The 26,252-nt window shown below is 41.7% G+C and overlaps 1 protein-coding gene across 3 annotated transcripts in view; it reads right to left on the reverse strand.

Moving 5' to 3' along the window:
- Positions 1–260: 260 nt before the first annotated feature.
- Positions 261–26,252, reverse strand: part of LOC139263127 (tau-tubulin kinase 2-like) — a 269,673-nt gene continuing 243,681 nt past the window's right edge. For 2 of the 3 annotated variants that reach the window (XM_070878714.1, XM_070878716.1), the window contains 3 exons: positions 22,388–22,633; positions 7,258–8,696; positions 261–4,154 (listed from right to left, as the gene is read on the reverse strand). In XM_070878714.1, coding sequence (XP_070734815.1) covers positions 3,677–4,154; positions 7,258–8,696; positions 22,388–22,633 — 2,163 coding nt within the window. In that variant the 3' untranslated portion in view covers positions 261–3,676. The remainder of the gene's footprint in view (positions 4,155–7,257; positions 8,697–22,387; positions 22,634–26,252) is intronic. The other variant, XM_070878715.1, reaches the window with a different exon arrangement.

A 26,252-nucleotide genomic window follows, 5' to 3' on the forward strand; every position in this document is an offset into this window, starting at 1 on the left:
CAACCATCTTCCGTTATGCTAGGTATGACTCCAGCCAGTGGAGAATTTTCCCCCTGATTCCCATTGATTTCTTGACCTGAAATGATCACTTCATTTTTAGTAGCAAGATAAAATGTAGAAGGTCACTTGCTCTAAATTAGTGGCTTTGTAATTAGATTTCAAAACAACAGAAAGCTGCTCTTCACACCGCAAATGATGCGAGAACAGGGGGCAAAGATTATGAGGTCAAATAAAAAACAAACTATTATTCATAGGCCTTTTTTATTGGAATACACAAGACAACAAATATTTATATGTTGGCATGCTTAATGAATATTTTATTTTACTGGTTTATAAAAATAAAATACAAAATAATTTTAGAACACAACATAAAACACTGTACAAGGCTTTGATATGATACAAATCAAAGAACTTAAATAATTACAGCTTTATGTACACCCTACCTTCAAACGATGTATGCCATTTTGTTCATCTGTCTATACTCTGCAGTTGAAACGTGCCAGATCATTTCATACTCATTGCTGCTTTTGTAAACTGTTATGTTGACTCTAAACAGGGCTCCATAAAACAGATCACAACCTCTTGCCCAAGATAATCAAAAGTAGTATAAAAGGCCTCAAAAACCTTTATTTCCTGTCCTATTCAAGTTGCGCTATGAAGACAATTGAAAATAACCTACCAGATGCAATTTAGGATTGGAAATGTTATCTTTTTATTCAACTACAAAGACAATTAATAGATCCCATCACATGGAAACACCTAGCAAACTATTCTTTAGCTTGTGGTTACTTGATCGTAGCTAAGACTTTTCTATGTGCGTCTCTTCATATTACATCACCACGATGCCCATATCTTGAGCAATGCCATCTATACCAATACAATTTTCTGCCGGGAAAGAGGTTTGATGGAGCTGTATGGAGCCCACTTTTCACTCACATTAAAAAAAACTTGTGTGCATTATGCTATATATTTCCAAGAGCAGATAAACAATAAGCCCAATAGGATTGAAGGAAACCCATTTTAAAAAGGAACTTGGTGCTGCAAGCAGTTTTTGTAAAAATCTTTTAGCACCTTCAATGCAACCATTTACTAGTGTCATGGCCAATCAAGTCTTTCAGTGCACACAATTTGCAAGTGAAGCTCACAAGGCGGCCAATGAATATGGACTTAGACTGAAAAAGGCCAGCAGCTTGGTAATCGCTCCATCCCTTTCTTAATTGTTCACATAAAATACAAAGTTTGAAATGACTTCAGATTAACTTTTAACGCATGCATAAAGCTTAACTGACCCATTTTTGAACTTATTACATTGATATTACTTCACAAGTTATTCCATTGGCAGAGATTAGATTAATATTCGGGTAATATGAGTGGCAACATTATTAATCTAGAGTCACTTCAATTTACAGGTTTAAAAAGTGCAGTAATTCCACTTTCAGGGAAAGTGCATGATGTTGCACTATCCATTTGAATTCAGCGGAGGCGACACCATTTCATGCCCTCTGCACAAACGTCTCCAAACTTAGTTAAAGCTGCCACAGTTCCTTTTGTTGAAAACTCCTGTTTTGCCGAAGTCTCTTTGCTCCAACTAGATTTTTTGTGTGTGTTTAAAATCCCCGTTTTGAAAACAGCTATACTTCTACGGACGTTTTGATAATTTCTTTTGGAAGAAAGTTATGCGGTATGGGCGCACACAGGAATCCCGTGTAGATTCGATATTTCAAACACAGCTGTTTGAGCGAAACCAAAAAAAAGATACTGCAGCTTTAAAAAAGTCCATGCTGGAGGGTCGACAGTTGCACAACTACCGGGCGATCAAGACAAACAGTAGCTTGGATAACATTATTATTTTTGTGTGTGTTTCTTTTTTGCCTTTACAGTGCAGTTACAGAAAGAAAGAAAAAAAAACCCTATTTGTTCTACTTCCAATCTCAACATCTTTCACATTTACAGCCCCTGTAGGATGAACAGACTGTACACCTTTGCTGTTCCACACCTTACAGTAGTTCAAAATCATTTTGTTTTTAAAGTTTAGTTTTGCAGTGTACGTTTTCCCCAATCGTGACACTAAGGTTTTGCATGCCAGGAAGGAAATGTAAAGCAAATAGCATTCAGGCACGCAAAAACAATCTTACAGCCTGTAGCCAATAACGTTTAATCCATATGAAATCAATAAATACATACATATTACTGTACGACATGCAGTTATTGTTAGCATCTATAATACAATAATATACAAACCATAAAACAGGGCTTCAATTTCTTCGTAAGCATTCAAAATGCTGTTGAAAGGCTTAGAACTTCAAATTACCCAGCATGTTACATTACAGATGGAAAATATTACACATTAAATAATTTACCCACCCAATGAAAGCTTGCAAAAAGTGAGAGCTGATATGATTTCAGTTTAACAACAATCAGGCTTCATGTGACTTAAGTGTCTTGTAGGAAGCGCTTACTTCAACCAGAGATTCTTGCCTTGGCAGCAAAGTAATATATAGTTAAAATACATTAATATATTTAGACAGGCACATGGCAATCAAATGCTGATCGGTAATAGTTTACGCACAATGATGTGCACTTGAAATCTTAATTTTTTGTTGCTCTAGGTACTATCACTACCAAATCAATCTCTCTGATTTTTATTTCTTTTTTTTGGTGATTATTTATTTGGATGGTGTCGGATATCACAGTGGTAGCAAGGATAATGGGTTAGTAAACGTTTAAAGCAGAAGTTCCTCATTTCTACGAGAAGGTGTCTACATCTATGGTCACTTTTGAGCATTAGAGTATGCTACTGGGACTAAGTCACCATTTTAGTTAAATTAACCTTCAGGAAGAATGGAAAATAAATTGAGGCTTACTGACCCCCGCCCCTTCATGCCTGTTTTCAAAGTTCTAGTATCTTACATCCTTTTAACAGAGGTAATTCAGGGTTTTGCCTTTTAATTCCATAGAACAATTACAAATCTAGGAAAACTACCCTACTTGTGTCAGAGGTCAGTACTATGCAACAAACATGTATATGCTCTGGTCCTTCAACTATTTTGAGTTCAACTACTTCCTATGAATTCTGAATCGATTCAGTTTACTTAAATTAAATTTTATTTATAACTAAACACACTGTACATTTAAAAAAAAAACTCACAGTTGACATTTGCGTAAAAAGATGGCGAAAACATTATATTACTATTGGCGATTGAAAATGCTACAGCAGCCTTTCGTCTATTTATGAACCTCTGAGGCTTCGCTCGAGATCTAAAATGGCACAAGGACAGGTCAAGTCATAAGGTTTTCGGAGGAGAACACTGTACGCAGTGAAAACGATGGAAGTACCGGACTAGTATTTCCTACTCAACTAGCTCAAGGCAGCAGAAGCCCAAATAAAACCTAGCAACACTCCTGCACAGCGTATGACCGAAAGTGTACTGTGCTATAGATCAATTTTAATTTCTCAGATAGCTATCCTAGTTTATACAAAGCAGCACCTGTCCAACACTTGGATTCAAAATGGCATATAAGCTACTGTCCAGTAAGGGAGAGACAACAGCAGATTTTGTTTTAGTAAAGACTAGACAACATGCAACAAGGAGAGAGAGACACAGAGAGACAGAGAGAAAGAGAGAGAAGGAGGGGAGGGAGGGAGGGGAGGAAGAGACGCTTGCACAAATTGTTACTATCTGCTGAGTTTACTGGACACTTTGCCATCTCTGCCTGAGCATTTTCCCTTTGTGGATTTGCCTTGACACAAGTGGTGAGGACTGCCAGGTCCCTTCAAGCTATTTTTGCCCTGTTTACCACAGCCGTGCTCCTGCAGGAAACTTCTTCGGGAGGGCGAGGACCCGGAGTAACTGGGAGGAGAGCGGCTTCTGGCAAAGTGCGGCGATGAGCTTCGCTGATCAGTGTACGGGCGTCCGCGCGAAGGGGAGGAACTGGCAGTGCGCGGCAACGAGACGCTCCGTGGTGAAGCGCTGGGGCTTCGCCGGGGGATCACCGGGCTTTTGGGTGGAGTTTTGGGGCTGCGAGGGGACTGTGGACTTTTGGACTGCGGGGAGCTCCTGGTCTTTTGGGATCCATTTTGAAGGATTTGAGCAAGTTGGGTTAGCAGGTCAGAATCAGAACTCCCACTTCCAACTACCCTGTACCGTCGTAACCTGCAAGGGAAAAGAAACAGAAGATACATATTAGAATTTAAAACATTTAGCACTGAAAGTGGTCCATATATACCTAAAAATTCAATGCATAGCTGATTGTGGACTCATGGTCACTCATGAGCTCTTGGGCGTGGGTGCTGCCTCACTAGCGGTTGCACAAGTGTCAGCTGTGGCTCAGTTGGTAGGTCTCTTGCCCACAACCCAGACTGACACTCCAGTACCGAGGGAGCGCTGCACTATCGGAGTGTGCCAGCTTTAGTATGAGAAGTTAAACCGAGGCCCTGTCTTCCTTCTCAGGTGGATGTAAAAGATCCCCTGGCACCATTCCAAAGAGCAGGGGAGTTCTCCCCGGTGTCCTGGCCAATATTTATCCTTAACCAACATCAATAGAGAGAGATTATCAGTATCGCATTGCTGCTTGTGGGATCTTGCTGTGTGCAAATTGGCTGCCGTCTTTCCTACATTACAACAGTGGCTACACTTAAATAAAGCACTTCATTCACTGTAAAGCACTTTGAGGCACCCTAGTGTCATGAAAGGTCAGTCTTTATAAGGGATAAATGCCAAATTATTAACTTTATTTTTTGCAGGGCTATGAGGAATGAGCAGGTTATTCAAGAATTGAAATGTAAACTTTTGATTCTCAGGCATTTGCTGAGTCACAGTTTGTCTGGTAGCTTGGATTCTGATTTAATAACCACCTAAATGCACTAATCATAGAATCAGACAAATTTACAGCACAGGAGGCCGCCATTTCAGCCCATCGTGTCTGCGCCGGCCGACAAAGAGCTATTCAGCCTAATCCCACTTTTCAGCTCTAGGTCCGTAGCCCTGTAGGTTACGGCACTTCAACTGCACATCCCAGTACTTTTTAAAATGTGGTGAGGTTTTCTGCCTCTACCACCCTTTCAGGCAGTGAGTCCCAAACCCCCACCACACTTTGGGTGAAGAAATTTACTCTCGCACCTCCTCCAAACCTGCTCCCAATGACTTTAAATCTATGTCCCCTGGTTGTTGACCCCTCTGCCAAGGAAAACAAGTCCTTCCTATCCACTCTATCCAGGCCCCTTATAATTTTATACCTCAATCAGGTCTCCCCTCAGCCTCCTCTGTTCCAAAGAAAACAAACCCAGCATCTCCAATCTTTCCTCATAGCCAAAATTCTCCAGTCCAGGCAACATTCTTGTAAATCTCCTCTGCATCCTTTCTGGCGCAATCACATCTTTCCTGTAATGTGATGACCAGAACTGCACGCAGTACTCCAGCTGCGGCCTAACCAGTGTTTTATACAGTTCAAGCATAACCTCCTTGCTCTTGTATTGCATGCCTCGACTAATAAAGGCAAGTATTCCACATGCCTGCTTAATCATGTTAACTACCTGGCCTGCTACCTTCAGGGATCTGTGGACCTGCACTCCAAGGTCCCTTTGTTCCTCTACACTTCTGTGTCGTACCATTTAATGTGTATTCCCTTGCCTTGTTAGACCTCTCCAAATGCATTACCTCACACTTTTACGGATTGAATTCCATTTGCGACTGTTCTGCCCACCTGACCAGTACATTGATATCTTTCTGCAGTCTGCAGCTTTCTTCTTCATTATCAACCACACAGCCTATTTTAGTGTCATCTGCAAATTTCTTAATCATATCCCCAATATTCAAGTCCAAGTCATTGATATATTCCACAAAAAGCAAGGGGCCCAGCACTGAGCCCTGCGGCACCCCACTGGATACAGCCTTCCAGTCACAAAAACACCCATCAATCATTACCCTTTGTTTCCTGCCTCCGAGCCAATTTTGGATCCAACTTACCACTTTGTCCTGGATCCCATGGGCTTTTACTTTTGTGACCAGTCTGTCATGTGGGACCTCATCAAAAGCTTTGCTAAAATCCATATACACTATATCATACACACTGCCCTCATCGAACCTCCTAGATACCTCCTCGAAAAATTCAATCAAGTTAGTCAGACACGACCTTCCCTTAAATCCATGCTGACTGTCCTTGATTAATCCAGGTCTTTCCAAATGAAGATTTATCCTGTCCCTCAGGATTTTTTCCAATAATTTTCCCACCACCGAGGTTAGGCTGACTGGCCTGCAATTACTCAGTCTATCCCTTTCTCCCTTTTCAAACAAAGGTACAACATTAAGCAGTCCTCCAGGCCTCTGGCACCACACCTGTAGCCAGAGAGGATTGGAAAATGATGGTCAGAGCCTCTGCTATTTCCTCTTTTGCTTCTCTTAATATAGCCTGGGATACATTTCATCCGGGTCTGGGGATTTATCCACTTTCAAAGCTGCTAAGCCCCTTAATACTTCCTCTCTCACTATGTTTATCTTGTCGATTATTTCACACTCCTCCTCCCTCATTGCAATTTCTGCATCGGCTCTCTCTTGTGAAAACAGATGCAAAGTATTCATTAAGAATCATACCCATGTCTTCTGCCTCCACACACATATTTCCTTTATGGTCTCCAATAGGCACCACTCTTTCTCTAGTTATCCTCTTGTTCAATGTATAAAACATCTTTGGGTTTTCCCTGATTTTATTTGCCAACATTCTTTCATGCTCTCTCTTGGCTTTCCTGATATCTTTTTAAGTTGCACCCCTGCACAGTTTCTGAAGTATTGAGTTCTCGGTATGTCATAAGCTTCCCTTTTTTTCTTTAACTTTACCTGTCTGTCTATTGACATCCAGAGGGCTCTCGATTTGTTAGCCCCACCCAAAAAGGGAACATATTTGCTCTCTACCCTTCTTGAATGCCTCCCATTGCTCTGACATTGATTTACCATCAAGTAGCCCTTTCCAGTCCACTTTGGCCAAATCGCATCACAGCTCAGCAAAATTGGTTTTACCCTAATTGAGAATTTTTTTCCTGGTCCATTTTTGTGCCCAATAGCCAAGTTCAAGTGAATAAGTGTGCAACGACTGCTCATGCGTGCATGCAGTGAGCTTCATGATGTTTTGAAACAAACTCTAAGTAATTAGTTCCAAACTTTTGGCACACTGCACTCGAGAGGCTTGGTTCAAAGTTACAATCGAGCTAAGTGCGTTTTATTCTTTAACGTAGAAGCTGAAATTGGCCAAGCTGGCACTTACCGCACTTCCACACTGGGCCTGGTTGGTGGTTTTCCTGGAGGTGGTCTTGGGACAAATTGGGATGCGGTTGAAGTGGGGACTTGTTCATTACTGGTCAATGAAACCGGTCTCGGGATTTTGCTCCTCCGGGATTGAAGACTGGTTAATAGACAGTCCTCATCAGTCTGCTTGCCCGATTGTTGTTCCGCTCCAGCTTTCACCGGAGAAGGCCCAGAATGAGTTCCATCATCTGACAAAGTCACCGATGGGACAGACATCTTCTCCTCCAGGGACTTCTCAGAAGCAGACGATATGTCACCCAAAAGGGTGGCTCGGAGGGTATGCTGTCTCTTTTCAGCTAATTGCCTCGTCAGGTCTGTTTGAATGGCCTTCTTTTGGAGCAGTTTCTCTTTAGCCGAGACAGGAACTGATGACTCGGAGACAGTTTCTATGTCTGATGCAAGGATTGGGATGCGACTTTGCCGGAGGAGAGATGGTTTGGCTTCAGCCTTCTTGGGATGCAGTGAATTGTCACCAACTGTCAAGATGTGAAGCAGATCTCCATTTCTGAATCCACTTAACTCTGAAAGGTTGCTCTGTTGTTCCTGAATCTTTCTCTGCATAATCTCAGAAATATAGCCCATTTCAGACCCATCGTTTCCAACATTATTTGCATGGTCTTCTTGCTCAGATACAACATTGTGAAGCAACTCCTTTACGCATTCGTACGAAATGTTTGAAGCAGACTGTAACTCACCTGCCTCGTCTTCAATATACTTACAAAAACCATTTTCTTCTCCGTCATACAGTTTATCTTTCAGCCCTCCCATTACAAGCTTTGTATACTCCATAGGCTTAGCTAATGCATCCTCTTCTTTATATGAAAGCACTTCACCAGTTTCTACTGGGCTGGTTATAATATCAATCAAGTAAGGACCAGGAGATTTACTCTTTTCCTGTTTTGGCACAGAAGACAAGGTTCCTTGTTGTGCTAGTGTTGCATGTTCAATACTCAGGTGTAGATGCTCACCCATGGGTTCACTTTCACCTGAAGGGCACTGTCCTTCATCAGGTTGACTTCCTACATCCCCAGAAATCACTTTACATTCCACTTCTCGAGCTGAACTGAGCGAGTCATTTCTGTCATGGTCAGACTTGACACTAATTGTTGCAATGACCTCACCTTGGTGACTGCTTTGCACTGTACCAGTCACGATGGACTCTCCTCTTTGCATCATGCCTTTGTCAAATTCCAGTTTGAGGTCAGCTCTGGAGGTACCATTACACAATGTGCCGGGCAGTGCCAGAGCTGGGGTGGATTTCTCTTGTGGGGATGGGGGTCTTTGTTTTTGATCAGTGGCATTTTCGCCTGTGTGCCAGTCAGCATCTACCTGCTCGTCATGCTGTATAACCACAGAGGCAGCACGAGTTGGTGCTACTGCAGGCATGGGCGCAGTTATCTTAAAAACAAAATGAATAAGACTTTGAAAATATGAAGCAAATTACATGTGGCTGAGAGTTTCATATGAACTCCATTCAGAAGAATTAATTTAAAACACTTCATACGCTACAAAGAATTTATACTCAAAGACTAATCAAGAACAATTCACTCAAGCCAGTTATACCCAACCATAAAGATTGAGTGTAACCCATATTCAACTAGGGCAAGTGATATGCCATGGTTCAACATCCTGGAAGCATACTATGAATTTCTACACTCACTATATGGTGCTCAAACTTACTGCCTGAAAGGCATGAAAAGGCTCAGATAATGTTCTGTTCTGGTCAATGAATTGCAGCAGCGAGTTTGAGCAGAACAAATGTCGCAACAGAGGTGCATGAGCAGAAACAAAGGCCCCAATATTTACCCCAGGCTGGGAGGATAGCGAAGACTGAGGGACCGGAAGCAAGGGTTTCCCACATGTCCTGTTGACTTTTTCCAACAGATTTCCCGTCTGACAGATAGCCAGAGTGACAGGTTGGGTGGGAAAGCAGCAGAGGAGCAGACGTCAGGCAAGCCGGACAATGCGGAGGGGGCGAGGGGCAACAGAAAAAGGGTGGGGGGGGGGGGGGGATTCCTCCCAAAGATTCAGTGGAAAGAGGGGAATCGAAAGCATGGAGAATGGTGGAGGAGACACCCATTGACACAATGTGCCCACACGGAGACCTGATTCAAGAGGTCGGACAACTGCTCAAAATTTGTGCCACTTTTTTTGTTGTGACAAATCACTTTTCCTATTCGTAACATGCAATTAAAGTACTACAGTCAAAAAACAATTACAGCCCCCACCATTTAAGGCCGACACTTCAGTGTAGTAGTGAGGGAGTGCTGCACTGTCAGAGGGGCCTCTTTCCATCAAGAGGTTAAACCGAGGCCCTGTCTGCTCTCAGGTGGATGTGAAAGATCCCATGGCACTTTTCAAAGAAGAGCAGGGGAGTTCTCCTGGGCAATATTTATTCCTCAACCAACATTACAAACAGATTATTTGGTAACTATCACATGATTGTTTGAGACCTTGTGCACAAAATGACTATTTCCTACATAACAGTGACTACACTTCAAAAGTACTTCATTGGCTGTAAAGCACTTTAGGACGTAGAGGTTGTGGAAGGTGCTTTAATAATACACGTTCTTTCTTTAAGTACTTTGAGAAGTCAGATGTTGGCAGATGCTGTATCTTTCCATTTGCCAAACACAAGCGTTAACCCAGTAATGCGAAACTTGTCCACAATCCCCCGATTTATCAATTTTCTTTTAAAAAAAGCTAAGTAAAGATTCTTGCGGAGATCCCCATCGTTTCAAGGTTCGTTGGGTACACAATATTCTACCCTCATTACCTATACCTATTGGATATCTCGGGAATCTTTACCAAACTTCTTTAAATGAAACGTTCATCTGCAACATCTATGAACCTAAAGACCAAGATTGCAGGCTACCTGTGTAAAAAGTACAAAAATCTAGGCTGACTCTCTAATGCAGTGCTGAGGGAGTGTTGCACTGCTGGAGGTGCTATCTTTCAAATGGGATGTTAAACCGAGGCCCCATCTGCTCTAAGTGGACGTAAAAGATCCCATGGCACTATTTCGAAGAAGAGCAGGGGAGTCATCTCTGGTGTCCTGGCCAATATTTATCCCTCAATCAACATAAAAACAAATAATCTGGTCATTTTCATAGTGTTGTTTGTGGGAGCTAGCTTGTGTGCAAAATGGCTGCTTCGTTTCCCACATTACAACACTGACTACACTCCAAAAGTACTTCATTGGCTGTAAAGTGCTTTGAGACGTCCGGTGGTCATGAAAGGCGCTATAATAATGTAAGTCTTTCTAATAGCATAAAAACAAGGTTCCATTTCAAGGAAGACTAGAGTGAAAATAACTTATTTAGCACACGGTACACCTAGTTACCAGGGCTAGCGAATTCGATTTTGTAATTTAATCTGCTCGGCGAAAACAAGCTTCAAAGACAATGTTTTCTATGCCTCTGATTGGTGTGGAGACTGCTCGTAACCGTTTGTTGCCAGATTATGTTGCCACACTGCATTTTTCGGCTGTAACCAAGTAGAAAGCGGAAAGTGATCGAGGCTTTCAAATTAAATTGCTTTTCTTTTGTTAGATTACAGTACAATGCAAGTAATTTCAACTGCAGACTGCTGCATAATACGATAACCCAGCCACAAAGTAACATGAACAATCCCTCCATAGCAATCAATGCTATCTTCAGCAAGTGATATCAACTTTATTCCTCTGTGCGTGTATAAATTATATCTGCATCACTCATCTGCTGATTACCATCTTTTCAAACCATAACGCGCTGCTTTCTATAAATGAACAGCATTGGCTTCTAAACTTGAGTGTTTAGTGTAGAGGGGAAATTATAGAAATGAATCAGGAAGCAGATACTGGAGGAATGCGCTACATATCTTTTGGAAGTCGCTTGGAACCAGTAGCTCTCATAGAATCATAGAATAGTACAGCACAGAAGGAAGCCATTTGGCCCATCGAGTCCGTGCAAGTGCAAACCAGTTAGTCCCACTTCCCCGCCCTTTCCCCATATCTTAGCAATTTTTTCTCCTTCCAAGTATTTATCCAACTCCCTTTTGAAAGCTGCGATTGAATCTGTATGCATCACCTTATCATCTTACAGCAAGTTTTTTTTAATACACAACACTAAATAAAGAGCAATTTTGCTTATAAAGGAAGTCATTTTTTGTTGTGATATAAAAACATTTGTATCAAAGCCATAAAAATCACACTTGCTAATTCGCAGCTGTTGTACATCAGGGAATCATTGTGTGTGTGATTGAAAACCTGTACCTGTAAATGCAGAAATAATAATCTGGGCAACAAAGTTTAGGATAAACATGCCTTCAGCCGTCTCGGCCCCAAGCTCTGGAATTCCCTCCCCAAACCTCTTCACCTCTACCTCACTCTGCTCCTTTAGGACAATGCTTGAAACGTACTTCTTTGACCAAGCATTTGGTCACCTGTCCTAATATCTCATGTGGCTCGGTGAATTTTTTCTCTGATTTAAGCTCCTGTGAAGTGCCTTGGGATGTTTTACTAAGTTAAAAGCGGTATATGAATGCAAGCAGCTATTGTAAACCATCTGGATGCGATCCTCCAACTAGATTTTACCTAGGAAAACTATCAAGGTGCACGATGGGGAGCTCATTCCTCATACAGAAGCTACACGGCCACCATACTCAAGATGGCGAGTTGCCTTCACTCAAACCCACTTGCCAGAGTTGGCATTGAGTTTTGCCAGGCCTTAGTCAGACTACAAAGAGTGCTCTGTAGTTGTGAGGTGATTCACCCCAGCCAGGCCGATGGAAAACGAACACTTTCATTTCCACACAACAGGCACATCTTTCGTGTTAGGATTACACAGACAGTGGCTGTGGCCAAAAGCACCCCTTTCCTTTGTGTCAAGGAGGTTGCTTGCAGAGAAATACTCCTGTGGGAAAAGAGTAAGGAAAACAAAAATATTGGGGCTGAATTTGTGGCCCCTACGGGTGCGTACGAGGTGTGTGGGCGCTGGTAGGAGCCCCCCAAGTTCCGGGTTTACTGCACGCTGCACATGTGCTGAATCCCCTTGACTCATCGTATGAATGTGAAAGAAAAGTGCATTCGCGGGCAGAGAGTTGGGTTATTTGCCCAACTTCTGCCCAGTGAATGCCGTTGAAATTCTTACGCCTGATAAAAGCAAGCGTAAGGTTTGCTTTTACCAGCATTGAGTTTTAAAAAGATAGGCAAGTAAAATTTTATCATTTAAATCATACATTAAAAACCCTGTCCAATAAGGCAAGTTTATTTTTAGTCCAGTTAAAACAATTTTTATTTCTTCAACAAATTAAATGTGTTTAAAATATTTAATTAAAAGGCATTTTCATTAATTTTAAATATGTAATTTTTGAAAAAATATATTTATTTCATGTGTTCATGTATTTTTTTTGGAGTGATCCCCATTCATGTTTATGGGAGTTTTGTACAAACATTAACCCCATTAGGTATGAATGGGGATTTCCTTCTTTCATTGGTTGGGCAAGCCCATGTGATCCCAGGGGCGCTTGCGGACCGCACGTCCCCAAAATACGTGGGCCTTTACCCATGGGTATACGGAGAGGTCCAGGACCACGAATCTCGTGGACCACCAGATAAATTCGTAGATTTTTTGCATGGTCAGAGACATCTGCCCGCGGGAAGCCTCTGACTGCAATTTCTACCCCAAAATAAACAGGCTTTTAAAAAGGAAATTAGAACAATGGCTATTTACAGCAAGAAAAGGCAACAAGTATACTCAGACATTAGTTTGCATTCAGTCACCTTCAGAGCTGTTTGCCATCTTGTGGCGAAGAAAGGTGAAACAGTTTCTCTCAGTAATGCCTCTCAGTCACTGTCTTAATATAATAACCCAGACAGAAAGCCACTCCCAATGCACCTCTCCATCATCATTTAATTCTGAAGACCCAAGAGCACATCTGTATTTCACTCAGAAGCTTGCGACAGGTTCTGCTGGCAGGGATTATTGATTACTGACATATCATCTATATGGTCACAGAGTAATAAAGCGGTGTTCCAGTAATTCTAAGACAATAACGGAAATAGAAAAGAACTAAAGCAGACAGACCATGAGGGCCCCAGGTTTGATCCCCAAGCTTACTGAGCTTGCTGATCTCACCACTCGGTGGTAATAGGGATGGATCAGTCGGGGTGTGCGTGTGCGCGCCTCTCTGCGCGCGTGCGTGCACGTTTCTGCGCGCGGCGTGTGTCTCTCTGTATAATTGGCCTGGGTTCCCATTCCTGATTGCTATCTAGTAACCCTTGCTGCAAGTTTGTGTGCACTGATGTTCCTATGATACGATTGGTTGTGATACTCATTGTCAATGAATGACCTAATGGCACTTGGGGTCATAGGCTTACGAATAATAGGCATTTCGGTGAGATGTACCCCAGCCAGAAATCAGGAAAAGGAAGCGAAACACACATGATACTAATCAGATCAGACTGCATTAATATCTTTCCCCACTTTTGTTTTAGTCCCCCATTAACACATGGCTAATGTCCCATCGGCTTCTGCATCTTTTAGAGGCTTAAGAATTAGTTTTTATAAAGCCTGAAATATCCCAAAGTAAAACAGGCAACACCAGGAATGCAAAGAAAAGAAAAACAGTTTCTCATAAGATACTGACAGACAAGAAAGGTGACACAAGAAAACAGTCCAGATTATTAAAGGACCTAAAAAAAAGTCTTGCATTTATATAGTGCCTTTCACAACCTCAGAGCAGCCCAATGTTATTTTTGGGGTGTGCGGCCCATTCAAAATACCGTGCATGTGCATTTTTCTGCATTGAAAAGCCGGCGAGCCGGATGTCTGGGAGGCCCAGCGAGCTGCAGCCATGCAGTTTAACAGGGAACAATTGATCCCAAAGTACTTCACAGCCAATTAAGTATTTTTGAAGAGTAAGCATCGTTACAATTTAGGAAATGCGGCAGCCAATTTGTGCACAGCAAGGTACCACAAATGGCAACGTGATAATGACCAGATTATCTGTTTCAGTAACGTTGGGTTGAAGAATAACTATTTGCCAGGACACTCTTCAAAATAATGCTGTGGGATCTCTTGCGTTCACCCGAGGGGATAGGCGGGGCCTCAGTTTAATATCTCATAAGACGGCATGTCCAATAGTGTAGAACTCCCTCAGCACTGCACTTGAGTGTCAGCCTAAATTTTGTGCTCCGGTCGCTGGAGTAGGACTTGAACCCACGACCTTCTAACATCCGAGGCGAATGTGCTATGGTTAAGGTTTCTGCCTCAACCTGGTAGATCATTCCCAGGTGTTGATCATTCTTTGCATCCTAGCTTTACCTTTCAGGCAGTTTTATCCTACTTGTTCTACCGTCATGGCTTAACTTGAAGCAATGTTCCAGGTTAATCTTTTCTATATTATTTATTATTTTATACATCTTTAAGTCCCTCTAGAGTATGGACTTTTGATGTAGAAAAAAAATTGTAATTAAATATTTACAAGCTGCAGCAAAATATTTTAATACAACTGTACCCCAGAGAGAGTCAGTATCTATGGAAGATAGCCAAGTTTGTCTTCCCGTGAACTTATGTTCCTCAGTTAGGTTTTAAAAAGTCTGAAGACTGCGGGAGGAAGACAGAAGTGAGGAGTTTTGAGGTCTTGGGAGAGAAGAGTAGAGGAATGTGTAAAAAGTGAAGATTTAATTAGTGAGGCTGTAGGGAGGAGTAGCACCCTGTAGAAGAGTATATGGAACTTAAGGGGGAAAAAAGGAGGGCAAGTCCAGTGGAAAATGACCGAAGCAATAGCAATAAAATGGAAAAACAAAAGTATAATAAAATAGACACAAGAAAGGTACTATGAGAGAAAGAGAGAACATTAGCAAGCAGTGGAATCAAAATTACGTTAATTTTTTTTCTGATATTATTAGAATTAGGGCATTAGAAAATGGAAGAAATGGTCTTTGCTCAGCCCCGATTCTTATGTTCTTATAAACACAATGGATTTCCAAAATATTTGCACTAATAAACACAGCAAGTAATGGAAAGAAAGAAATTGCCCCATCAAAGCCTCAGGAGATCCAATGAAATACTCATTTTATGTTGTAATTCACAGTGCCCACTGCATCTACTATTACATATCCCATCAGAAACGCATTAAAAGATAAAAATCAAAAGGTACTGTGGTTAAATCAGCGTTAAAACTGGTGCTCCAATTCACTGCGGCACAGAATGGTAGGACCATTGACATATTAACAGAGATTCCAGCAAAGAAATGTGACCTTTCACACTTTTGTTGACACCCTCCCAATGTCCCTTGCTATTTATGAAAAGCCCACTCTATTATATTGGAAGCTTTCAATTGCACTCAAAGCATTGAGATGAAAGACACAAGTGGATGGCAGATTCGGCACTAAGACTTCATCCTATGATATAGTACTAATCAACTAAACAAACGATCACTCACTGTGGTTATATTTTTTGGTCAATTTGTCAGTTTCATTTTTGCCACATCTATTCCCTTAGTGCTTATGTACACCTTAAATGGTAGGAAAATCATGACCAATAAATGCAGGACACGAGGATTGATACAATACTTTTATTGCAAACAATAGTGCAAATATTTTGGAAATCCAAAATCTTGCAAGTTAAACAAAGCTGTGTTTACAACATAACTTGTAAGCAACAAGAAATACCTAAATTCAATTATTTTTATAGCACATTAAATACAATGTCAAAGCTGAAGATTTATCTTAAAATTTACTACGTAGCAAGTATTGTAAAGACAGCAAGTATGGAAGTCAGATTGTGTTCTAAGTTATAGATAAAAGTTTGCAAATAACTGAGGAGCTGTGGTAGGAGTATTCCTTGGAGATACTCTCCATATGGTCATCCTCAGGATAGAGGAATACATCAGCCCCAGCATCACTGGACGATACCTCAACATTGGCCTTCAACAATCCTACGGGGTTCTGTACAACAATGTCCTGGAGTAGTGAGGAGGAGGACTGGAGGTGCATCACCAGTATGTGCGTGCCCAATATTAAACATTCGACAACAAATGATCCTATTACAGAATGCTTTTGTACTTGTGTACGGGTGGTGTAGTTGAAACCAAACTGCAAAGTTCACAACTATATCCAGTCTCTGACATATAAAGTTATCCCTCCTTTTGCTCTGGGGCTATAATGTGGGTGAAGGGACCACACCTGCGCACTCTGGCTGACAACCCTCTCTTTTACCGGTCATGGCCTTGTGGACGATGCCACTGCACAACAGAAAACTGTCCTATTGCCTAACTGCATACTCCAGGATCTGCTCTCCATGGTCTTTTCTTTCTATGCCTCCTTTGGTCATACCAGATTACTTGTGCTGGGTTTCTCCTCCTCTATTATTGCACCAGAACAGGGGATAGCTATGTAGACAAATCATCTGTGGAAATAGAAGGACAGGCCTCGGATTAATTTAACTATAAATTAGAACCATTTGACAATGAAACGTTACAAATATTCAGACTGTTTTGAATTTATGAAAAAAGGACCATATTATGGATCACAGCACTTAATATGCTTTAAAGAAGTGGCATTATTACAATGCATATTGTGCATCATGTAGTAAGGCTGATAGTTATAAAAATAATAGAAAAACTAACCAGAAATTGAGTAGTCAGGTGATAGATTTGGTCTTGAGCCAGCGTTAGCTTTGCACGCAATTGTTTTCCTTGGGCACGTGTTATTTTTGTTGAACTTTTATTTTGTCCAAGTGCTTGTATTCCCTGCAGTCTTCAGGTCTTTTCCGAACTTGGGCAATTCCAATTACTTTTCTAGAGACTACAGTGCACCAACTGTACTGAGGAGTGTTTCTTGTAGATGTTTGTTATTTTATGTTTGTAAATAAATCATGTGCGACTAGTATGTTGCATTCTTTCGGTTATACACGCAAGAGTGTGGAAAACAGTGTTGCCTGCAGGGACACATGCAGGAAAGGAGAAAACAAGTCATTTGTACAGGGAAAGTGGCTCACTTTAGTTGGTCACTGTCGTTATCTTGAACGGATATCTAAAAAGTCCACTGGCAGAAAAATAAGTGTTGTCATGACAGAATGTCAAAAGAATGCAGCCACACTGCATGTCCATCCACAGCCTAGACAACATCATATTTCCATGGTACTGTGTTTCAATAACAATTAGCTCCTGTGCTGCAGGATCTCTTTTGGATATCAGAAGAACTCAAATTTAATTGGTTTAAGACCAATTGAGGTTATTACGCCTGAAGAACAAGAGCATCAATTGGCAGGCATCAGAATACCATGCACTTTTCTGATAAATTATGGTTTAGGTGACTACAAATGACTTGACCTGCACTCTACAGTCAGAATGTCATGATTCTGTTAGTTGGCAACAAACTACTCTAGATTTAATCTGTTTTTCTTCAAGACTTACCTGCACTATATAACTGAACCATCTACTACTGTGCAAGAGTCAAAGGATTACCCTATCGACACATTTACAATCGGCCTTGCATTCAGAAGTCCTGAATTAAATCAGGGACAAGGTACTTAACAGCCATTGTATTAAATAAACTTTTATATTAATTTTCAAAATGTTGGCCCACAACCCCTCAGATGTCTGCGCTCCTCTAATTCTGTCCTCGAGCATCACTGATTATAAATCGCTCAACCATTGGTAGCCGTGCCTTATGTTGCCTAGGCCACAAGCTCCCAAGCTCTGGAACTCCCTGCCTCCCTTTCTTCCTTCAAAACGGTCCTTAAAACATAACTCTTTGACCATCAATATCATAGGCAGTCCCTCAGAATTTTGCTTCCACTCCTGAAGTGAGTTCTTAGGTGGCTGTACAGTCCGATACGAGAACCACAGTCTGCGTCACAGGTAGGACAGATAGTCGTTGAGGGAAGAGTGGGACTGGTTTGCTGCAAGCTCTTTCCACTGCCTGCGTTCGATTGCTGCATGCTCGACGACGAGACTAGAGGTGCTCAGCGCCCTACCGGATGCACTTCCTCCAATTAGGGCGGTCTTCGGCCAGGGCCTCCCAGGTGTAAGTGGGGATGTTGCACTTTATCAGGGAGGCTTTGAGGGTGTCCTTGTAATGTTTCCGCTGCCCACCTTTGGCTCGTTTGCCGTGAAGGAGTACAGAGTAGACCGCTTGCTTTGGGAGTCTCATGTCTGGCATGCGAATTATGTGGCTTGCCTAGCGGAGCTGATCAAGTGTGGTCAGTGCTTCAATGCTGAGGACGTTGGCCTGGTCGAGGATGCTAATGTTGGTGCATGTGTCCTCCCAGACTTTTAGTCACCTGCGCTAATTTCTACTCCTGCGGCTCGGTGTCAAATTTTTAGCGCATAATACTCCTGTGAAGTGCCTTGGGACGTGTCTCTACATTAAAGAAGCTATATAAATATAGTTGTTGTTGAAGAGATGGCCCCTGGGGACGTATCCAGCATATGGCCATCCGGAAACAAAGACAGTGACATTCTACCAACAAATTTATGCCTATTCATATAGGGGATCCTGAGCCCCAATTTGGACTGGGTGCATATTTAGAATAGCTTTCACACAACCTTGTATCAACACAATGAAAAATAGACGTGCATCACTAACCTTATTTAGCATACTGGTACCAATATGGTAGAAGAAGAAAATAAATCACACTCACGCCGCCACCTGCAATTTATTATACATCACACTTCAAGCTCTACAGTTGCACTGCAGAGAGGTATTTCACACTTGAAGAACTTAGTGCCTTATGAAAATTTGAGGCTCCAGGAAATTCCACACACCCTGTCTTCACTGATTTTCATATGGCTTTCAATCTAGTGCCTCATGAAGCTAAAAGTTAGGAGAGTATAATGGATTTTATCCAAGAGCCATGTGAGTACCTGGGAGACTCTCAAAAGAGTACAGCAAAATTGGCCATTGTCCTCCATCCCATTTAATATGTTAGATTGCATTTTATGAGAGGGTCACAATGTCTGTTCCAGGATTTCTGAAAATATTGCAACTTTCCTTTTTGCAGACGACATCACGCTGCTGGCAGAACTCTCTGCAATATAGTGCATTCTGCTCATCATCTTAAACAATGGGATGTGCCCGAAATGCAATATTGTGTCTTGGCATGATACCTTGGGGTCCAAGCGGACACAAGCCTCTGGGATTGCATCAAGAAGCAAAGCAGGATTTGTTCTCGCTCATCTTTCTTGAACAGCAACAGTATCACAATACAAGTTAAAATTATAGCCAAGACATATGGCTGAACAACTCTCCATCACGGTTCAGAACTCCTGGGTGTACAATGGACAGGCTTCATCTGTCCTAAATCCAGGGACCAAGTTGTGAGGTGGATTTGTGGCAAAAAGGGAAAGTGGGTGGAGGGAGTGACGGTTGCAGCTTACCTGCTACTGAATACCCTGGAGGGCAGCCATGGCTCTTAGCTTACACCCCTCACAAGGCCTGGATTAAGTTCTTGACAACCCTGTAAGTCAACGTCCCAACAGAGAGAATATTCCTTGCTGGACAAGCAATGAAAAGCTTACCAATACTTTTATCAGGGAGAACGTCCCGCCTCCGACCCGTTGTTCTTCAAAATAGTGCTATGGAATCTTTTATGTCCATCCGAGAGGGAAGACATTAAATAATTTTAACGTCTCATCTGAAAGACTGCACCTCTGATAATACTCCCTCAGTACTGGCACTGGGCCTGTCAGCCTGGATTATATGGTCAAGTCTCTGGAGTGGGCAGAGGGCTGGGGATGGTAATTGAGTATATGCAAGACTGAAATTGCTAAGATTCTTGGGCACAAATGGAATCAAGGGATATGGGGATCGAGCGGGAAAGTGGAGTTGAGATCGAAGATCAGCCATGATCTTACTGAATGGCGGAGCAGGCTCGAAGGGCTGTATGGCCTACTCCTATTACTTATGTTCTTAAGAGCTGTGCCAGAAGCATTATCCTGTCTGTTCTCTTCAGAGATACTGACTGACCTGCTGTGTTTATAGCATTATCCTGTTTTTTGTGTATTATTTAACTATTAAATCTATTTTGCAGACTTATTTACATTACAACAGTGACTATACTTAAAAGTGCTTCATTGCCTGTAAAGCGCTTTGAGACATCCTGAGGTTATGAAAGATACTATAGAAATGCAAGTCTTTCTTTTCTTTTTACTCATGTCCCTTCATGGAACAATCTTATGCTATGCATCCTCCCCAGCTGAAGGAACGGGTAGAGGGCCTGCTCCAAGGTCGGATTAGGCGGGAAAGCTTTTGGTCTGCCGGCACGGACATGGGCCGAGATGGCCTCCTTCCGTGCTGTAAATTTCTATGATTCTATGAAGGTGTCTGCCAAAATGCTCCACAGCCAGGCACTGAGAGATGCATGTGATGCCAATTTAGTGACGAGTCTTCAACATTTTTTCTCTTTCGTTCTGTGTAACGAATTGCCTGATCTCTGCTTATAGCCATTTATGTAATAAAGAGTCGCTCTTGCTTTCAATCTCTTGCATTCAATCTTGTATCTATGTCCCCTCGTTCTAGATCGCTCAATCACTGGAAACAATCTCTGTCTACTTATTCCATCCCATCCCTCTACTTTTAAATCAAATCATCCCACAATCTTGTGTTTCAACGAAAACATCGCTCAACTTTTCAGGTCTTTCTTCCTATTCATATCCCTCAACCAACGCCATTAAAAACAGATCTCGTCATTGAAATCATAGCTGTTCATGGGACCATGCTGACTGTAAATTGGCTGCCACATTTCCCTACATTATAACATTTTAAAAGTATTTAATTGGCTGCAAAGCACTTTGGGGTGCCTTGAGGATGTGCAAGGTGCTGTATAAATGTAGGTTCTTCCTTTCTGCACTACAGTATGGTGGAGAATGACACCTTGATCTGTGGCAAATGACAAATCTCATCCAACTGTCCTGTCGAGCACCAGCCTGCATGTGCGGTTGAATCACGTTCTGTTAACTCCAACTTAAACATCTATATGTCTAAGCAGCGGTTAGATGATCTGCAGCACTGACATATCTCAGTTTGAGTAAACTCGCGTTATATTTAATATAAACATATCCGCTGAGAAGGACTGTTTTTGTAATGTTGATGTCACCTAATGAATTAGTCAATTGATTGCGAATACACTTCGAATATGGTTTCATGTAATTTCCTATTATGTTGTCTGCATAAGTCACTACACAGCAAAACAATTAATTGGGAGACATTTCCATGTGATAAGGCAAGTATTATTGTCCCAAGCTTGCATGGAATTTTAACAAAACTTCACCCACCATGTAGCCCCAATAAACCTTCACACAAACCTTACCTCGCCATCTACAGACAGCAGCACAAAAAGGGCAGACTTCATTAATTTCATTCTAGTACTATGCACACAGTAAAATGCATGGGTTTGGAGCAGTTACAATATACATGATTTAAATGTGATGTTGGTGCCCCTCAATTATTTTCTCAAAAGGAAACATTCATTATCTCATATTATATATGACGTTTTCGCCCTCTTATAATTTGTGGAAATTAGTTCGCTTATAAAAAGTGCACATTCTTGCGTCAGATCATACATTTAAATCTACTTGTTTGACAGTGCTTCGAGTTCACAAAAATATATGTAATGTTATGAATTTTAATCCAAATGAGGGGATAACTGCCCAGATATGGAGCATACTATTGTACTAGTGGCCATCGACGGGCTCATTATAATGACCAGCTATTTTTCAACCACTGCACAGCTAGACAGATGATGCAGTGAGAATCATTAACTCAATAATGGTAACGCACGCCATTAAAACAAATTCTAATAGAAGTCAATGACACGTTTACCAATTGACGACTCATTTAAATGGTCTACTCTTTAAAAGCTGCATAGCTCCTCCCAAACCGAGACCGTTCCTTAACTCAAACATTTCTCAACATATTCCCAAAATGTCAATGAAATAAAATGATTAATACATTTGTAAGTCACTAAATTTAGAGTTAGTGCAAAATTCTGACAGATGCATTGAAAAAAAACATGAGTTAAACATTTATTCCTGATTTACTCCAGGAATATTTTTTAAATTAAAAATCCTCTACTACAGTAGAAAATAAGCTATTGGTTCACCTGTTGGAGCTGAGCTTTGGAGATGCGAATGATAGAAGGCAGCTTGGTGTTGCCTGGAATGAAGGGTAGCTGCCTGCGACCAGGGGAGCGTGAATAACTGCTCTCAGCTGACTGGCTCCTGTGCAAATCTGACTGCTTCCTGTGAAGTGGATCCGAATCAGAGGATAATACTACTACAGGGCTCGGGGAGCGGAGGGGACTCTGCATCCTTGGAGTGTTGGGATGTGGCAAATGAGTTGTGTTCAGCTGTGAGAACATATGGATGGGAATATTGGTGAATTCAAGATTATGATTGCTTTCCGCTCATATGAAAAAAAATGCAAGCACACTAGAGAAACACTCATACATTTATAATATACTTCACACACCCAATCCAGGTACAACTCAGTTTGGAGTGATGGCAGTGTTCACAATGGAAAACATATTAGTAAAGACATATTTTCATTCAAACATATAACCAACCATGCAACTCAAAAAACATGATACAACCCCTTTAACAGACTGATGATAAATGGATGAAAAAAGACTCCACCAACAACCACATTTTCTTTATTTTTATTTTCCTCTCCTGCCTTTTAAGCCACTCTGCTCTTCTCATTTCACAGTTTCACAGGTGACGGCAGCTCAGTAGCTCCAAGTGGCCATTCTTCATGTGCAAGCCTAGACTTGAGTGTCGGAAAGTGAATTGACCATGCGGGACATAACCAGAGTCCAACTCTGTCTTCACTGCATGTCCACACACATGGACTTGGTTGGCAGATGTCGCTGGATAGGGATCATGAGCTAGAACCCCTGTTTATTCCCCCCACCAACCACCTCCATCGCTCAGGCATGCTAAGGCCAATTGCCAGCACCCTAAAGTCTGCCCTGGCTGCGATTGGCAATACAGCACAGACGTTTTGGCCTGGAATTTTCAGTGCTGCACTGTATGGAGTCTTCACCGATAAGGCTATTGGGAGAGCTGCAACTACTGCGTTGTGAAACATACCTTCATTTATCCAGCACTGATTCTGTCAGTATTACAGCATCATTTTGGATCCCAATGCCAGTATGCCACTCCCGCTACACATTTTAGAGAAAATTATAGCACAAAATAACATATAGCCAGCATGGGCTCGACAGGCCGAATGGCCTTCCGTGCTGTAACCATTCTATGATAATGGAGTTTTTGTACAGAACAGGCCAATGTATGAAATTCTGAATGGCTTGTCAAGGACGCAAAATATAAAAAAAAACATCAGGTTAAATTGGTTATCGCTGGCAACCACAAGTAAATTTATAACTAGAATTATTCAGTCATTGCTTAAAATTTCTGCACTGGAAGTTGTGGAGTGTTGAGACACTGATGTTGCGAAGGTGGGAAGAACATTCCAGGAACACAAAAAGTCAAAGTGTTAATTTGAAGGCCAGCTTTGTCATGAAAAATTTCTGGATAGCCAAAGGATACGATAGAAATAACAACCTGCATTTTGGTTACAGGTTTGAATGGAAAAGAAAAATATCACAAACAGCCCCATATGGTTGCAAACAACTGTTGAAAATTAGTTGTTAGTCTCTACGGTCAAAGTTCCTGCACTGTGTGTTAACCATGCTGGCGTTATGAGATGCATTTGATTAAAGATAGATTATACAGTTTCCTTTGCTAACAATCGATATAAAGAACCACTCCCCCCACCCTGGACAAAATCTTTACTCCCTGACTTACTGTTTGGGGACATTTAATAAATTCTGCCAGTGAAGGGTATAGAAGCCTATTTCCTCAAATAAAAATTGCTCCATATTTAAACTAAATCCCAATTCCTTTCATCCACTTTTAATTTCCATTATCTGAAAAGACCATTATGTTTCATAATAGCCCCAGCAAGTACCATATTGCTGTGTTTTGATATTTCGGCTGGTTTAATTCATTGCCCAGTGTGAAAAGTGTGAAACTGGCATACAAACCAGGAAGGCACCAAGTTCGATACCTAGTCAGTGCCGAGCTGACCGGTCTCAGCTGAGGTCACATAGGCGAGCTGAACTCGGGTAGGGATACAGCACAGAAGGAGGCTATTCAGCCCATCGTGCCTGTGCCGGCTCTTTGGTAGAGCTATCCAATTAGTCCCACTCACCTGCTCTTTCTCCACAGCAAAATATATTTTTTCCTTTCAAGTAATTATCCAATTTATTTTTGAAAGTTACTATTGAATCTGCTTCTATCACCCTTTCAGGCAGTGCGTTCCAGATCACAACGGCTCACTGCGCAAATCTTTCCCCCTCATGTTGCCTCTGGTTCTTTTGCCAATGATCTTAAATCTGTGTTCTCTGGTTACCGACCCTCCTGCCACTGGAAACAGTTTCTCCCTATCTACCATATCAAAACCCCTTATGATTTTGAACACCTCTATCAAATCTCCTCTTAACCCTCTCTACTCCAAGGAGGAGAACAACCTCAGTTTCTCCAGTCTCTACATAACTGCCATCCTTCATCCTTGGTTCCATTCTAATAAATCTCCTCTGCATCCTCTCGAAGGCCTTGACAATCCTTCCTAAAGTGTGGTGCCCACAATACTAACCAGTGCTTTTCTTGAAGGTTAGTTTACCTTCCTTGCTTTTGTACTATACGCCTCTTAATAAAGCCAAGGATCCGATATGCTTTTTTTTTTAAAAAAAAAGACTTCTCAACTTGACCTGCCACCTTCAAAGATTTATGTACATACACCCCCAGGTTTATATTGCCTCTCCTCTTCTTTCTTACCAAAATGTATCATTTTACACTTTGTTGCATTAGGTTTCATCTGCCACGCATCTTCAACAGTCTGTCGATGTCCTCCTGAAGTCTGTTTCTAGCCCCCTCACTGGTTACCACATTTTCAAGTTTCATGTCATCTGCAAACTTTGAAATTATGCCACCTATAGCCAAGTCCAGATCATTGATATCTCAAAAACAGCAATGTTCCCAACACCAATCCCTGGGCAATACCACTGTATTCTTCCTCCAGTCGGAAAAACAACCGTTCACCACTACTCTCTGCTTTCTGTCCCTCCTGAGAGAAGAAAATATAATCAGCCAGTATTTCCACTCCTGATCCAGTGGCCCCTCTGCTGGACAGTGCACACGTAGATGTGATACGAGAACAAGAATAATCTCCAGTGCAGTGCTGAGGGAGTCTGCACTGTCGGAGGTGCCATCTTTCAGATGAGACGTTAAACCGAGGCCCTGTCTGTTCTCTCAGGTAGACGTAAAAGATCCCATGGCACAATTTCGAAGAAGAGCAGAGGAGTTATCCCCAGTGTCCTGGCCAATATTTATCCCTCAATCAACATAACAAAAAAAATTATCTGTTCATTATCACATTGCTGTTTGTGGGAGCTTGTTGTGCGCGAATTGGCTGCTGTGTTTCCCACATTGCAACAGTGGACAAGCCAAAAGTTCTTTATTGGCTTTGAGATGTCCGGTGGTCGTGAAAGGCGCCATATAAATCCAAGTCTTTCTTTTTCTTTTAGTATTGAGGGTGTGTTGCACTGTCAAATTTTCTTTCAGATTAGATGCACAGTGACTACGTTTCAAAAGTACTTAATTGGTTGTACAGCGCTTTGGGACATCCCGATGTCGTGAAAGGCGCTATAGAAATGCATGTCTTTCTTTTATCCAAATGAGAAATACTTCAGAACAGAATTAATTCAATGGTCACAGATATGGAGCTCGCTTCCTTTGGAGCAGGAGGCTGTCCCAAGGGGGGAGGAGGAAGAGAAGAGGAAGAAAGGGAGTGTAATGTGGTAGTTGTAGGGGATTCTATAATTAGGGGGACAGATAGCATCCTTTGTAAGCAAGATCGAGAGTCCCACATGGTATGTTGCCTACATGGGCCAGGGTGAGGGTCAT

This window comes from Pristiophorus japonicus, chromosome 4 (genome assembly GCF_044704955.1).
Source record: "Pristiophorus japonicus isolate sPriJap1 chromosome 4, sPriJap1.hap1, whole genome shotgun sequence".
Lineage (NCBI taxonomy): Eukaryota > Metazoa > Chordata > Chondrichthyes > Pristiophoridae > Pristiophorus > Pristiophorus japonicus.